Raw genomic sequence first — 16,131 nt, 5'->3', positions numbered from 1 at the left:
TAAAACGACGGCGTTTGTAGGTTCTCTCATTGACAACGTGGCTCTTTTATTTTTTTGCTTTTTTTCAATTTCTTTTTAACATTTACCGTCCACACTATTTTTACAGTCACATGTATTATAACGATGTAAAAATAAAAAAATTAAAAAAGTATAGAAACAAATACATTAGTAGTTTATACATTTAATGCAATCATCATCTGAATTGGAATCTGTATTGTGTTACAAACCAAAAGAAATTAAAAAAAAATAGTTTACATTATTTTACAAAAATAAATCTTGTGAATTAAATTACACAATGGAAACTTTATACTACTAAAATTAGCAAAGGATGTAGGATATTATATATATCAACCTTTTAATGCATTGAATATATCTCTCTGATGAACCCTAAACATTGCCAAACGACTGTTGGATTTCTTCTAACGTCAATCCTCGAGTCTCCGGCACCAACCACCATGTGAATACAACTGTTCCTCCACATACTGCAGCGGATATTATAAATGTCCCTGCAATTTAATTTTATAAAATACACACGATTAATTAACATATTCTTTCTTCTTCTTTTTTTTTCTGATCTATTTCAAAATCATTTTGAAATCGAACAAGGATTATATATACATGTGTATAAGTATATACTTATACACATATATGTTTTATGTTACTCACCTGTTTGGCTCCAAAAGAACATAAAATTGAAACAATAGTTGGCGATCCAACCAGTGAACCAATTGGTTATGGTCACTAAACTCCCAGCTAATACCTTTATATCCATTGGAAATATCTGCCAAGAATATAATTTAAAATAAATGATAATAATAGCCAGCAAAAACGATCATATGAATAAAATGATCATAATCCAAAGAAAAAAACGAGTAAGAATATGTTTGCTCGTATGTATACCTCAGACATTATAATCCACGGCAACGCTCCCATCCCAATTGCAAACATCATCGTAAATGACTGTTTGAGTTATAAATTGTTATAGCTTGTCACATTTTTTACATGCATGGTAATCAATATGCGTATATATGAATTTTTCTGCGTTTGGTCGTTTTCACATTTGATCAAAATAGTTGCCTAATTTGGTTTAATTATAACTCATGAGATACAGTTTAATAAAATTTACAAGTTTATATATTAGACTGAAAATCAAATTATATAGTGAAAAACTTACCAATATTCCAATGAAACAGAGAATTGGAGTAATTTTCCCAAGCTCCGGGTCATCTTTCACTATAAACGCTACTGCTAATGTGATACAGCTCATACATAACCCAGATCCTGAAGCCTGCAAAGTCGATGTATTAAATTTACGTTACATCAACTAACCTCTAAAAAACACTTTTTGTTAGCCGTTTACGCGCGTGACTATAGTCACTATACTAAAGGATAAATTTATCTTAATTAAGAGTGTTTGGAATGCACCACAACGGCGCCGTAAGAATTTTTTTATCCTTGTTTCATTTGAGCATCTTTTTCACTAATTTTCTCTAAGTGTCCAATTAACGACTAATGATCAATTAATTAAGAAAACAAAGATAGACGAGTAGAAAATGTGGTGTATAATTCTAACCATAAGAAGTGGACGTCTTCCCCATCGATCCACGAGGAGTAGACCCATAAAAGATTTTGGTACCTATGCATGATCATTGCAGTCAATGACGCAATCATTGTTAGGACGAGAATATTGAGTATATACTGTATTTAGGGATCAAAATGCATTTAAAATTAGAAAAACCTAATAATTTTTACGTACGACGATAAAAGACAACACCATCATCCCGATCCGAGCAGGAAACCCTAAAAGATAAAAAGTGTTAATTAGTTTATTATATTCTAAATGAATTTAAAACAATTTATACAGTACATCTTAATGAAGATATGAAATAAATGTATTACCGGCATGATTAAATATAGTGGTTCCGTAACCACCTATTCCAGCCGATCCACATAACTGTTGCAGAACCATCAAACCTATGCCTATCTAAACACAATAAAACCGAGTCCACAACAAACAAAAAATTGAATAATTAGTTATTGAGTTATTTCATGAATGGGAAATATAAAACCCTTTGTTTATCTTACTGTAAGTTGATGAGCATATTTCTTTTTGAAAAGAGTACGAATGCTGATATTCGACCTTCGTTTCGAAGCTTCAACTGAAATCTACAAATTTTACACAAATATGAGCTGAGTGAGAATTTGAAGATAAAAGATAAAACTTTTTTTGTAGTTTCTTAGGTAACTAATTATTTTTTCTTTTCTTTTGGTGACTAATTTGAATGAACATCTAAAAATGGGAATTATATATTTATTTTTTTGGAATTATTATGAGAATGAATTATATGGGTTACCTTGATTTCACAAGCTTCGGGCACAATATCATAGTTTGGTCCTCTTAACTTTTGAAGGACTACTTCAACTTCTTTGTCACGGTCGTTTTTCGCCTATAAATATGATGCTCATATATCATTATCTCTTTACAACAATCATGTTATATATATTTATATGACTAACCAGCCATCTGGGAGACTCAGGTATGAAGAACAAACCAATAACTTGTATCCAACATGGAATACTACCTGGAAATTAAACGGATTTTAGTTAGAAAACAAATAAAAATTAGGAGAATTGAAACTTAAAAAAAATTGGGATAGTATAGATGGGAATGAATCACACCGATTAAGGCTAAAGTTCTCCATGACACGAAATTCCCAAAGTAATATACGATTGCAATTCCAAAGTTTTGCATCAGCTGCGAAGTACTAATTTTAGTGTTATATAAGTCAAACTAATGTATAAATGATTAAATGATTATAGCTGAAATTCGAGTTTAGATTGGTAAGTCACCTGATTGCTAAATGTAAAAGCCCCTCGAACGTGTTTGGGTGTTATTTCGGCAACATATACAGGAATCTACGATCAATTTCAATTAAAAAAAAAACATTAGTTGGAAGTAATTATAATTACGGTTTGGGACTAGAACTGTAAGGAATCTTTGTTTCTACCACGTAACTAACGAGACCAACTCCAATTCCCACCAAAATCCGTCCCATGTCAAGCCAAATAATATCCTGTGTCAAAATAAATTTTTGAAAGAAAAATTTGTTTTGTAGCTATACTATATTTTATATAGTCTATTTGAAGTTGCAAAAAAATTAGCAAGTAAGAATATTAGATGGGTATGAGGGAAACCTTGGCTAGTGCAATTGCAAGCCAACCAGTTATGCAGAATAAATCAGCGAGCCACAACGTCTAAGCAAAATTGTGAGAGGAAAAAAAAAAGTGTGACGGTTTAGAATTTTACGATATAATTAATAGTTAGAGGCATATGACAAAATAGAATAAATATAGGGGTAATTTAAAGAATAATGCATGAATACTTCACCATTTTATAACCGAAGGCAGCTGCAGCTTTGGCGCTGAATATTGAACCGAACATTCCTCCAAACGTCGAGAGCGAACCAAACAGCGAAAACTGTAATAAATTTACGTTAAAATAATTATAGTTATCTCAAATCATGATATGAAGGCGTCCAGTAGTCAATTTTAACCAAATAGATATATCCTCTTGTAAAATTGGAATATTTACTTGACAAAATCCACAAATGTTTTTTTTTTCTTTTTTGAAAGTAAAGAAATGTAATATTGAAACATGTGGACTTACTTGTGCGAGAGAAAGATCCAAGTCTGTCATAATGGAGTGCATTGTATCAGCAGTATAACCCATCTGTGTACCATATACATTGATTGAAAAAGTTGTATATATGAAAAAAAATGATTGAAATGATCTAGTTACATATACATACTCTCAGTTTACCACCATTCCTTGAAAATATCTCAACTATTGTACTTTCTGTGTGGTTAGAAACTCCAAAATAAAAGATATATATATCTACGTAGTGGTCCAATCCAACATTTTTCGACGTCCACACAGAACTTATCCAAAACTCCAATTATTATTCCAAACTTAGGTTCTAAATATGAGACCCAGAATAATGGCTTTCTTTAACAACAACATTTTAACCCAAAAAAAACAAATCATGACTCTTAAATTATAACATTTCTGTTGACAAAAAAAAAATATTTATAACATTTGTCCAAAAGAAATTAAATAGTCCTAAAAACTTAAAAAAATTAGTGGCATGAATAATCTCTTTTGCTTAATTAGCCTTGTTAGCTAACATCTTCATAGAGAGCGATTGCATATCGTCATGTATCGGAATGTTATTTCCGCTTCCCTTATTAAATAATAATATATACTTACGACCTAGCAGCATTGGTTAAACACTTAAACAACAAAGATGTTTTTTCTCTTTTCTTTATGAATTGTGTTAATTGTATACAAATATTTTCTAAACAACAACTTTTTAACAAAAAAAACAAAAACAAATTTAAATTTAATGACCTTTAAAGTATAATAATTGTCCTAAAGAAATAAATAGTCCTAAAAAGCTAAGATATTAGTGGTCGTGAATCTCTTGCTTAAGCTCATTTGTCCAATATATCTACATCTGACTTTGGTTCTATTAGGAAGAGAGAGAGAGAGAGACAGAGAGAGATGGTTACGTACGGCAGCGCCATAGGTGAAGGAGGCGGAGACAATGATGAAGGTGGAGAAGAAAAGAAGTGGAGTTGTGTTTGCATTGATCTCTTCGTCGTTTACCAGTAACAATCCTTTCTCCGTAGCATCTTCCTCTCCCTCCATTTTCTCCATTCAAACACTAATAATTAAGAAGAAGAATAAAGAAAAGATTTACATGTTCGTAAGCTGGAATGTTATTTATAGACTACCACAGTATAGGTATTGCTGTTTTTAACCACAGAAATGGAAAGAAATATCATGATATTTTTGTGTCGACGTCGTAGATGAATCTGTCATTTATTTCTGTCTCGGTTCATGGCCACTGTTTTGTATTAACCAACGTACCGTGTTTGTTATATTTCGGTTAGGTTCTGGTTTAAGGCTCCGGTTTGCTTTGGTCGTCACTATTCAATAGTACTATTCATCTTACTATTTAATTTTGAATAAATGTGTTCCTCCAACCATAAAGTTTGATTTTTGGCCCAAGGGGTCGTGCTCAGGGGGTCAAGTTACCGGATTTGCTTTTATACGAATTGATGGGAGTACATGACAGAAGAGAACACATCCAACTCGAGAAAAACGTTGAAGTGAGATGATAATAGGTTAATCATTTTCGTAAAGAAAGAAACTACTAGTAAAAGGAGAGAACAACGGACACGTCTGGTATGACCACATAGCAATGTCAGCGTGTACAAAGAACGTTGGTTGAGTAAACAAATTTTATAACTTGTTTAACTCTCATTTCAATCAATCAGAATTTTTCTGTCAACTTTACCCCCTTATCATTATTAGGCTTTAAAAAACCAACCAAATCACACCCCGTCATCTGNCATTGATCTCTTCGTCGTTTACCAGTAACAATCCTTTCTCCGTAGCATCTTCCTCTCCCTCCATTTTCTCCATTCAAACACTAATAATTAAGAAGAAGAATAAAGAAAAGATTTACATGTTCGTAAGCTGGAATGTTATTTATAGACTACCACAGTATAGGTATTGCTGTTTTTAACCACAGAAATGGAAAGAAATATCATGATATTTTTGTGTCGACGTCGTAGATGAATCTGTCATTTATTTCTGTCTCGGTTCATGGCCACTGTTTTGTATTAACCAACGTACCGTGTTTGTTATATTTCGGTTAGGTTCTGGTTTAAGGCTCCGGTTTGCTTTGGTCGTCACTATTCAATAGTACTATTCATCTTACTATTTAATTTTGAATAAATGTGTTCCTCCAACCATAAAGTTTGATTTTTGGCCCAAGGGGTCGTGCTCAGGGGGTCAAGTTACCGGATTTGCTTTTATACGAATTGATGGGAGTACATGACAGAAGAGAACACATCCAACTCGAGAAAAACGTTGAAGTGAGATGATAATAGGTTAATCATTTTCGTAAAGAAAGAAACTACTAGTAAAAGGAGAGAACAACGGACACGTCTGGTATGACCACATAGCAATGTCAGCGTGTACAAAGAACGTTGGTTGAGTAAACAAATTTTATAACTTGTTTAACTCTCATTTCAATCAATCAGAATTTTTCTGTCAACTTTACCCCCTTATCATTATTAGGCTTTAAAAAACCAACCAAATCACACCCCGTCATCTGTAGTAGTGGATGGACATCACATGTGACTGTCTCTCTTGTTGTCTTGAATTGACGCTACGGTTTCATTATAATGTCGATAGCTAGGTTTGATAATATTTTAGAGTTAGAAATTTTCCCAGTTCTAGTTAATTCCAATTTCCACATGACTACAAAAATTTGGGCCCATAAAAACGACGTTCGATGTTGATTGGGACAAGAAGCCCACAAAAAAATTACAAAGAGTTGGTCTAAATGTCAACATAAAGTAGGTAAGATTGGATATGAAGAGAGAGACGTATTCAAACTTCCAACAAACTTTCACATCAATCAGCGTCATGATTCTGTTAAGATCTATCTTATTTGAAACCCATACAAAAGAATTGACTGGACGAGATAGCCTGCCGAGTACGCAATACGATTATTGTCTTTTATATATATATATTGTAGTTTGTTTATATGTTTACACACACTATAGCAAATCAACTACTTCAACTTTTCGAGGTTTTTGGTCTTTTATACATTTTCATTTTTTAGGTCTGAATGATAACACACATGTATACTTTTTGCCATATATGTAAAGTATGCATGTTGGTGTTATTATATACTTTATCACTTACGGTTGACTTTTGAATTTTATATATATTCAAAGACGCAGAGAATGAGAGAATACCGAATATTAAGGAATTAGGCACGTTGGTGTGTTAAAGATAGATAGGGAGAGTGGGAGACACTCAGTGAGTGGGTTTTGTCCTAATAACTTAGTCACAATAAGTCAGCTTTAGGCTTAAGCTTTAAGTATCTCCAGCTCCTTAATTCTTCAAGCAGACACAATAAACACACACTTTTTCTCCGCAGCTCTCGGATCTCTAGATTCAAATAGCAGCGTTTCAGCTTTGAGGTTGAGAAACAAACTCATGAATCTCTTCAACTTTTGCTGGAGAAACCAGAGAGGAACATATACTCCGAGGTTTCCATCAATATATCAAGGCATATCTCTTCTTACCTGGTAATAATTAATGTTTTTTTCCCTTCACCTATCACCACGTTATTAGGACCGTTTAGTTCTCTCTAGAAAATGTGATTAGAGCTAGCGAATCGATTTACACCTTTACTCTGATTTGTCAGATAAATCACTTGAGAGACATTAACTCTTTTGGTTAAGAAGAAGAAATGGGGAGATCATGTCTGCCTAGATGGCGATTAGGAAGACTAATGGCAGGGTTACAAGTGATCTTAGGGTTAATAGTGATCACTGTGAGCTTCTCATGTCTCTATAGATTCCATTCCGCGGGTTACTTCGTGCACAACGAAGACATTTGCCGCAATATTTACACAATCAAAGAAGTCAGCAACGAAGGGTTCGATCTAAAGTCCCTGCACGATCGTGTTGATGATGTACTAGAAAAGATGGACAACTTGTACGAGAAGCTAGAGAAGACGGTAAAAGAGATGGAGAAGAGCAAAGACGGAAGCAAAAAGGAGATCAAGAAGTTTCTTGAAGATGAAGTGATGAAGCCATTTTATCATGCTCATATCGGATTAAGGCAAATCCGGTTACCTAAACCCGAAGGAATCAGAAACACAACGGAAAAGGAAGAGCCTTTGATCAATAAGTTTCTCATTGAGGAGATAAGGAAGTACATTACACCAAAGGATAATAGGGTTGGGAAAATAAACATGTTTGGAACAGAGAGAGTTTTCAACACTATTGGTCATGCGTGTGTGTTGATGAAGATGGAGCTAGAGAAGTATATGGATTATGATGTTGGAGCGTATTGTGATGATGATTGGAATTTAGCACAGAAGTTGATACTTAGCGGGTGTGATCCGCTACCTAGAAGACGATGCTTGACAAGAGCATCAATGACTTACCAGAAACCTTATCCGATCAACGAGTCATTGTGGAAGCTACCTGATGATAGAAACGTAAGATGGGGAAATTACCAATGCAGGAACTTCGCGTGTTTATCAAGCAAGAACCCTAAAAGGGGTTACACGAAATGCAGTGGATGTTTTGAAATGGAGAAAGAGAGTGAGAAATGGGTCAAGAACAGTACTTTGTTAGTCGACTTCATGATTGATGATGTTCTGAGAGCGAAGCCAGGTGAGATTAGGATTGGACTGGATTATGGTGTTGGGACAGGGACATTTGCAGCAAGAATGAGAGAGAAGAACGTGACTATTGTCACAACTGCTTTGAACTTGGGAGCTCCTTTCAGTGAGATGATTGCTTTGAGAGGTTTGATCCCATTGTACATCTCCATGAACCAGAGGCTACCGTTCTTCGACAATACAATGGATATGATTCACACTGCCGGATTAATGGATGGTTGGATCGATCTTCTTCTGATGGATTTCGTGTTATATGATTGGGATCGAGTGCTGAGACCGGGTGGGTTACTGTGGATTGATAGATTCTTCTGTAAAAAGAAGGATCTTGATGATTATATGTACATGTTCCTGCAGTTTAGGTACAAGAAACACAAGTGGGCTATTTCACCTAAATCAAAGGATGAGGTTTATCTCTCTGCATTGCTGGAGAAGCCTCCTCGTGCCATCTAAGAAAACAATATAAACTTTAAGCTTCGACGTTTGTAATTGACATTCTTACTCATTTGATTGTGTAATCCTTGTTTTAATTGAATACAGTAGACTGTCAGCTCTGTTTCACTTTACTCGATAACTTAAACTGAGACTACTTTTCTTATATACATTGAAAGTGGCCAAAGCCAAAAATGTAGGAAAATGGGCATTTTAGCGGTTTCTACACGACATTGATGGAGAATTATAATGTAAGCATAAACATCAGTTTAAGTTACAGAACCAGTGGTTCACTAACAAAAAGCCCCTGAATAAGCCACACGCTTGTTCAGCAACTAAAATACCTCTGGTCAAGCTGTTATCTTGAAACCGTGAACTTCTAATACCACTTTCTCAGGTGAAGATGCCATCATCTACTCTATTTTAAGGAGAATAGACTTACCTAAAGAAGTATCAAAACAAATAAAAACTCAACCCAAATGAGTTGGCTTTTCAAGTTGGTACAAGGGCCAGGATTTGAGTCTTGATCCGTCCCATGCACGTTTGGATTTCTCTGTAGATCGGTAGGTTCTGGGGGCATCGTGGCTGCAAGCTTGTGAATGCTGCGTCTATAAGCTGTGCCACATCAGCTGGAGGATACTGTCTCTCCGTGCACATCTGCGAGTCACGAGAAAGCAAAGCTCAATGTATTACTATGAAGCTGCAGTCTCATTCAGATATAGGATAAATGATGGATCCAATTCTGCCTAGGTTAAGTGGTATTTGGCACACGCAGATCTAAGCAAAGGTTTAAAAGTTCCCGAGTTAATTTCAATGTTCAGTAAAAGATAGAGATTATTAAAGCCTTGGTTTAGTACCAAAAGCAACTCTAGACAGATTCATAAAGGCCTCCAGATTATCTCACTGGGTATGCAATCCTTCTATAAGCAATTTCCTCATTACCTGAATCATGAGCCAAGTGGCAACACAGGAGGTGATTAGCTCTGAAGGGATTTGAGCCTCGTTTTTCTCTGAACCATCTTGTGAGTTAAAATCGTTGTTAGCCATAGGGTCTGAGGCGTCTGAGGGAGATGGGTTGTGATTTTGATTTGGGTCTATGCTGCCATTTACGTGCTCGTTATGTTTGAACTTAAATGTTTGTCAATCAAGTCCAAGGCTTCTTGGATCATTTTCTTCACATCTTCTCCTTCCTTACCAGATGATGCAGCCTAGAGACCGTAGAGTGACCATAACTTAGCAAAACATATGTATGTTGGAGAATATAGGAAAGCGGCTGAATCGATACCTTTATAGCTACATCCACCATTGCTTGCGCTCTTGTCTTTGAACCCTTAACAATTTCTAGCATCTCTGGCTCCATTTCCTGTCACACAGCACAGGTATATAAATTTATTCAAGTTAATCAGAAGGCCTATATTCCTTGGGCACTCAAAGATCTATTTATTATGATCCAATTCTATTTTGATAACATATTAACAATAATATCTACCATTATGGAAAATAGAACATCACTAATCCATTACCTTTTCATCTAACGCATGCTGCAGTGCAAGTGCTCGTTGAATCTCAGCTTCTCTTGCTTTGCTATAAGCTGTGATATATGAATGATTAGTCTGCTGTGGACTACTAGTGTTGGTTGATACTTTACCATGCTGAATGGGAGCAACCACATCACCCTGTAGAGAATTTCTGGGTAAGGCATAAAACATGAACATGTACAGGAAGATCTAAGAAGGTTCAAAGGGTCCAGCAGAACTAGTCAAACATCAATCTTTCCCTACCTGATTCAGAGGAGGATTCATGGGAAAGCTGACGTTTTCAGGTCCACAAGGAGGGAATATCACAGACACACCAAGGTTTGAATTCCCGCTCTCTGCTTCTTTCTTCATAGATAAACACTTATCAATTTGCCTCCTTAGACCCTCTGGCATGTATTCTAGATGATTTGAAGGCATGCAATCAATGTCCTGTTATAAAAGGAGATGATCAAATGACTGGGATCTTATTTTCTCTATAAATCATAATAGTTGAAATGTGTGAATGGAAANAATTTGCCTCCTTAGACCCTCTGGCATGTATTCTAGATGATTTGAAGGCATGCAATCAATGTCCTGTTATAAAAGGAGATCATCAAATGACTGGGATCTTATTTTCTCTATAAATCATAATAGTTGAAATGTGTTAATGGAACTGGTTGTATTTGAATTACCATAACCAACTCAACACCCAAGTCATCGAACAGAACGTTGCATTTGTTATGGTCAACAGTGAGAATTTTCCCATCATGAATCTCTCGCGTTTTGGGATGGATGGCAATGACTCTGTTCCCAACTGATAATGGCCTAGCCAAATCTGTAGGAAGCCCTANAACCAACTCAACACCCAAGTCATCGAACAGAACGTTGCATTTGTTATGGTCAACAGTGAGAATTTTCCCATCATGAATCTCTCGCGTTTTGGGATGGATGGCAATGACTCTGTTCCCAACTGATAATGGTCTAGCCAAATCTGTAGGAAGCCCTTCCCTAGCACCTGTTCGAAGCGCTGTATAATGCTTTCGCACGGATTCGCGGTACTGTTTAAGTTTCTCCTTCTCTTCCTGTAAAAATTTCTCAGAGAATCTTCGCGGTCCACCAAGAGAACTGCCAAAACAGAAAGAGTAACCTTTTATAATCTACCTATATTCTCTGGCAGCATTCCAATAACCTTGAACAAACCTTTTAACGACGCTCCATTCAAGACGAGTGAGTCTTGGAATGTGACCAAGTCCCACGTGAGTTAGGTAATCGGCAAACTCCTTCTTTGCAAACCAGGGATGGTCGATAGCACTATAGAACCATTCAAATATGCACCTTCGACGTGCCAAGGGATACGACAGAGAAGTAGAAAGCTTATCCTGAAATTGGAATAAACAAACATTTAGATGTACCAGATATTGAATGTGCGTAAGAGAATTGAAGTTAGAGGCTCCACCTTTAAGAAAAACTCCTGTACTGAAAGAGTTCTGGAACTACGTGAAGCTTTATGTATGGTTTCAGAAGATTTAGCCCTTTCTTGTAAGCTTTTCTTCAGACTTATCTTACGCTTGTTTGGAGGTTTCTGAGATACACTGGCTGGACCCGAATCAGAAATTTCTTTAGTTGATGCTATTACATCCATCACAGGTCTGTTCTTATCGCTTGTTGTAGCAGATTCCTCCAACGCCTGAACAGTTTTTAACTGTTTTGACTGAGCTGGACCTTGACCAGCACGTTTTGTTCTAACAAAAGACTTCATATTATTCTCATCTTGATGCAATTCCTGCAACACAATAAACCAAATTATAGTACTTGTTTTAAAGGTACTGAGGTAAACGTTTTCTTCAGAAGCACAAACTTGAATAGTTTAGTATGCATTTTCTAGTACTTGTTTTAAAGGATAGAAAACAGAGATCACAGAATTCAACTAAGGTTAAAAGTTTAATGTACAAAGAGTAATGTAGGACTCAAAAAGTGCTTCAACTAATTCAACATATATAGAGAATACCTTTTTGTTTATGGATTTGTTCTGACTAAAATCTGCTGGAGCTTCATCCCCCAGTACCTGAAAATTGAACCCAATTCACATATACAGCTAAAAAATGCCGAGAAGAAAGTGCACAGAAAATTTAAAGAACTATTTTGCTAACCTTTGGTTTACGTTTTCTTCTTAAACTGCCACTAGTTTGGGATTGTAGCTTCTCTGTGGGAACAGCATCACAGTCAGTGGATGCCTGCCTTGAAGGTTTTGGCTTTCTCTTGTTAGTATTCTCAGCAGAAGAGATTGCATGAAGGAGACTATCATCTGGTTCTGCATTTGCTTTTTCCCCATGACTGCTTGAGGATGTAGCTTCTGGTGTGCTAGATTTCTCGTCCATGTCGTATTCTGTTCTTTCTTCCTTCAACCGAGCAGATGATTCTGGACCTAATGCAATATAGTTAAACTTAAACAAATTAAGACAGGTAAAGGCCCTAATCCGAACAGTGAAAGCTGCCGAATTAACCCAGTCTACATACTCATTGAGGAAATCTAGAAAACCCCCAAGTTTAAGGTACATTCAGGCGCCATGGTTTAAGTCACAAGAAAACCAACAAAAACGCACCTGATTCCAGCAAAGCTGACAATTCAGCCAACTCTTGCAGAGCATCAAATCCATCTACACGAAAAATAGCAATAAGTTTCACATCCCCATATATGAAGATAGTTAGTTAAAACTTAAAAGGACAATGCATAAAAGACAGATAATCGAATAAAGAGTAGAGATTGTAAAAAACATGTTAACGCCTATAAGAGATGATAAATATTTCTACACTTTCCTTATAGAAAGGGCTAACACTGGAACATAAAATTGGACCTTTGATATAATAATCAGGCTTCAAGTTAAATTTATGATTGGTTGTTACCTCCAGAAGTAAGTTTTTTATCTTTTCTCTTTGTGCTGCGCGGTGAATGTTTCCCTCTTGAAGCTTCAATAGCTGCCTTTCGTCTCTGTGATTGAATTCTGATCCCCTCTGTGGCACTGCATTCTCCATTGTCATCAGAATCATTACCTTCTGCTTCTTCGACTTCGACTTTCACTTTTTTCTTGTAGAATCTTTTCGGCTTCGGAGGAGCCTCCATTTCGCTAACGCCTTCCATATCCATCAACAAGGCAGTATCTTTATCAGATTCAAGCTTCCTTTCTTGGCTACTTCCCATCCACTCCTTGAAAATGGAGTTGTCACAGTGCTTTGATTGAGATTTTCTTGTTCGCGACTAGTCAAAAGCACAAAGTTGAACAGTGTTTTCCAGTGAAGAGAGCTTATACAAAAAATAACATAAACGATAACTGCTTGAAAATTTTCTAAAGCTCAAGAGATACCATATTCCCCCAGCTCTTGATCGGTGTGCTATCGCTAAGTTCTGTTCTTCTATTTGGTGATTCAGAAACTTTTGAAGACCCTCCCCTTCTCGATGCATCTGTTAATGCTAACGCTAAAAAATGTGCGACATCATCATTGGCATCGAATTGCTTCCTAGCTCTTTTATTTGGTGGCGTAGAGCCTTCTCTATCATCCCCCATATGTGACGTTTGTACAGGAACCCGTGGTGTGCGTTTTCCAGTGGCACGTCGCTGAGTTCCTACATGAACTAGGAAATAAATTTACACATTCTTGAAATAATTGGTTTGCAGGTACTAGACAGATGGATATTAATTCCTGGACTATACAAATTCAATAACAAATGCAGAACAAGTAACCAACTTTCTCACCCGCTTATATGATATAATGAGGGGGAAAATCATATAATTATCATTTGATTTAGCTTCTTCAGATTAGAAAAAAATTTACAAGACTGATGAGTTAATACAATGTAGCACTTTACCATTAGCTCGAGCTTGCTTCAAAAACGTGAGGCATCCATCTGTCGAAGCAACTGAATGTTGTATATCAACTTCCTCCCGAGAATCGCTAAGCTGAGGTTTAGCACGTTTGCGCTTTTGTTGTTTCCTTGGTACTTCTGAAGCATCATGGCCTTCTCCTTCACTACCACTCCCTTCCTAGAAGAAATACCATACAAATGGGTTACAATCCTGTCCACATAACTTTATCAAACATACAAACCGACCCAACAGATAGGCCACAGAAAACTCAAAGTTTTTAATGTCACCCGTGTTACTCACTCACGTTAACTATCAAAGGTTATTCACCAACAAACCACGAAATTTCATTTTTTTCATCTACTGGCAGGTAATATCCTATGTGTAAAATAGATTTCTCACCATGACACTGTAATGATCTGTCATCATCGCAATCAGGCCAGCTACAGAGGCAGTTCCCTCGGGGAGAGATAAATATGCCTGGAAGAACAAGCGAAAGTTATGAAATGCAACATTATGTAGGCTTTACAAAAATTAAAATAAAGCTTGGAAAAGAAACTTTCCACATCGATTCTAACTAAAAGCGAAACATAGCAAGTCCTTAACCATACCCGATTCATATTAAATAGAGCTTCCACCATGTCAATGGACCTGCTATGCCGAACTGCAGCAGCAACCTGTACAAAAAAAAAAATAGTCTTAAGACCTCTGAAGCCATTGAAACTCACATAAACTCTATATGTGTGTGGAACAGTTAAATACCTTTTTCCACTCCTGGCCGTGCTTCCGGTAAGCATCATAGAAACGCTCAAGCTCTTTTCTGGTCCACTGAGGTCCCAGCTTATCAGACAATTTTTTTTTCTACGATAAGCAAAGAAAGCACAGTTATGATACACCAGAGTAACACATGTAATTCAAATTTTAAGATATAAAGACACGATTAAACTCACACGCTGCTTATTTTTTCTCGAGTTGCCAGCATCTTTCCCTGCGGAAGTTTCATTGGTGAAACGCTTGTTCACACTCCTCGACTTCCTCACCGGTGCCATTTCGCAGGTTTGTCTGCACAAGTATTTCAAATATTTTAGAATCCAGTAATGCAATTGTAAAAAGACAAAACTTTAAACTGATATGGACAAGAAGACACACGACACTCTAAATTAAGAAGCAGATTTGGCTTCCGGACAAACTATGAATTGCAAATATCAACCAGGGGAAAACTCAAATAGTGGAATTGAGTGAGCTAAGAGGAAAACTTTAAAAGAAGAGGAGAGTACAACCAATTCTTGGATCAGACAAAAAAGCAGTGTTGGGGAAGATAAATAGTTGCAGTAATCGAGGAGAAGAGATGAAAAAAATATCAGAATCGGAATCAACTTTGGGTATTTCAAAAATTCAGGAATCAAATTTTACCAACAGCCGAAACCTCACTCACAAAGGGAAAAAAAAAAAAAAAAGTCAGGAGCTTGAAATCCAAATTTCAGTGGAAAATGTGTTTTAAATTTGAGAAAGAAGAACACACAGAATCGAAAATCCCATCGCCTAAACCCAAAAAATAAAACGCAGACGACTCCCACAAATCTGAAACTGCAAAAAAAAATTGAAATAAAGAAAAAAAAGTTTCAATCTAGTGAGCTTCCAAAAAACCAATTAAAACCCCAGTTGAGAACAAAAGGAACTCGATTGAAGACACAAGTCACTTACTAACACAGAAAGAAGCGTAGAGAAATCAATTTTTTTTTCCGGGAAAATTTGGATAACCAAACGAAAGAAAAAATTTGAAACGGAAAGAGAAAAAGGAAAACCCATTAAAAACCCTAATCGAAGCAGATCCACTCACCAATTAGGTGACTTGAAGAGTGAAATAGATAACCAAAACAAAGGGGGTGGTGGCTCGCCTCGGAGGTGAGAGAGAGAGAGAGAGAAAGGTCGAGACTTTACTTTCAAATAAAAGAGAGAGAGAGAGATTGTATGAGAGAAAAAAATTTAAAAGAAGGGTTTTAAGAGAGAGAGAGAGAGAGAGAGAGAGAGAGAGAGAGAGAGAGAGAA

The 16,131-nt window shown here is 36.3% G+C and overlaps 3 protein-coding genes across 5 annotated transcripts; 1 reads left to right on the top strand and 2 right to left on the bottom strand.

Annotated features, from left to right (window-relative positions):
* Positions 166-4,841, bottom strand: LOC104764194 (sugar transporter ERD6-like 12). 3 transcript variants are annotated; one of them, XM_010487679.2, is made up of 17 exons: positions 4,574-4,841; positions 3,668-3,730; positions 3,389-3,478; positions 3,196-3,255; positions 3,009-3,074; positions 2,851-2,916; positions 2,680-2,755; positions 2,518-2,582; positions 2,355-2,447; positions 2,086-2,166; positions 1,900-1,984; positions 1,757-1,800; positions 1,574-1,636; positions 1,175-1,288; positions 901-960; positions 667-781; positions 166-506 (listed from the first exon to the last, which is right to left on the bottom strand). In XM_010487679.2, the coding sequence occupies exons 1-17, from the start codon at positions 4,715-4,717 to the stop codon at positions 388-390; spliced, it is 1,404 nt and encodes a 467-aa protein (XP_010485981.1). In that variant the 5' UTR covers positions 4,718-4,841; the 3' UTR covers positions 166-387. The 3 variants fall into 3 exon arrangements, with proteins under 3 accessions (XP_010485981.1, XP_010485983.1, XP_010485982.1); XM_010487681.2 differs by lacking the exon at positions 4,574-4,841 and adding an exon at positions 3,810-4,566; XM_010487680.2 differs by lacking the exons at positions 3,009-3,074; positions 3,196-3,255.
* On the top strand, positions 6,652-8,839 carry LOC104764193. The gene is made up of 2 exons (XM_010487678.1): positions 6,652-7,170; positions 7,290-8,839. Exon 2 carries the CDS (start codon positions 7,335-7,337, stop codon positions 8,724-8,726), a length of 1,392 nt encoding a protein of 463 aa, XP_010485980.1. The 5' UTR covers positions 6,652-7,170; positions 7,290-7,334; the 3' UTR covers positions 8,727-8,839.
* On the bottom strand, positions 8,845-16,063 carry LOC104764192 (protein ALWAYS EARLY 2-like). Its single transcript, XM_010487677.1, is given in 20 exon segments — positions 8,845-9,362; positions 9,648-9,838; positions 9,841-9,913; positions 9,991-10,068; positions 10,229-10,381; positions 10,487-10,672; positions 11,077-11,347; positions 11,423-11,601; positions 11,679-12,005; positions 12,231-12,287; positions 12,373-12,647; positions 12,826-12,879; positions 13,127-13,478; positions 13,585-13,844; positions 14,088-14,262; positions 14,485-14,562; positions 14,694-14,759; positions 14,845-14,943; positions 15,033-15,144; positions 15,923-16,063. Coding segments are annotated over 19 exon segments (3,138 nt in total). The 5' UTR covers positions 15,132-15,144; positions 15,923-16,063; the 3' UTR covers positions 8,845-9,197.

The sequence above is a fragment of the Camelina sativa genome, chromosome 19, assembly GCF_000633955.1.
Source record: "Camelina sativa cultivar DH55 chromosome 19, Cs, whole genome shotgun sequence".
In the NCBI taxonomy this organism is placed as follows: domain Eukaryota; kingdom Viridiplantae; phylum Streptophyta; class Magnoliopsida; order Brassicales; family Brassicaceae; genus Camelina; species Camelina sativa.
Note: the sequence above shows the minus strand (reverse complement) of the source record. Positions and strands in the feature narration are given on the sequence as shown.

Bases quoted from the DNA above. Each gene is read 5' to 3' on its own strand.
- LOC104764194 (XM_010487679.2), bottom strand. From the start codon at position 4,717: ATGGAGAAAATGGAGGGAGAGGAAGATGCTACGGAGAAAGGATTGTTA. The intron at 2,167-2,354 runs GTAACCCATATA...TAAAATTTGTAG, and splicing joins CCGAAGCTTGTGAAATCAAG to ATTTCAGTTGAAGCTTCGAA. The intron at 961-1,174 runs GTAAGTTTTTCA...TAACTCAAACAG, and splicing joins TCTGTTTCATTGGAATATTG to TCATTTACGATGATGTTTGC.
- LOC104764193 (XM_010487678.1), top strand. From the start codon at position 7,335: ATGGGGAGATCATGTCTGCCTAGATGGCGATTAGGAAGACTAATGGCA.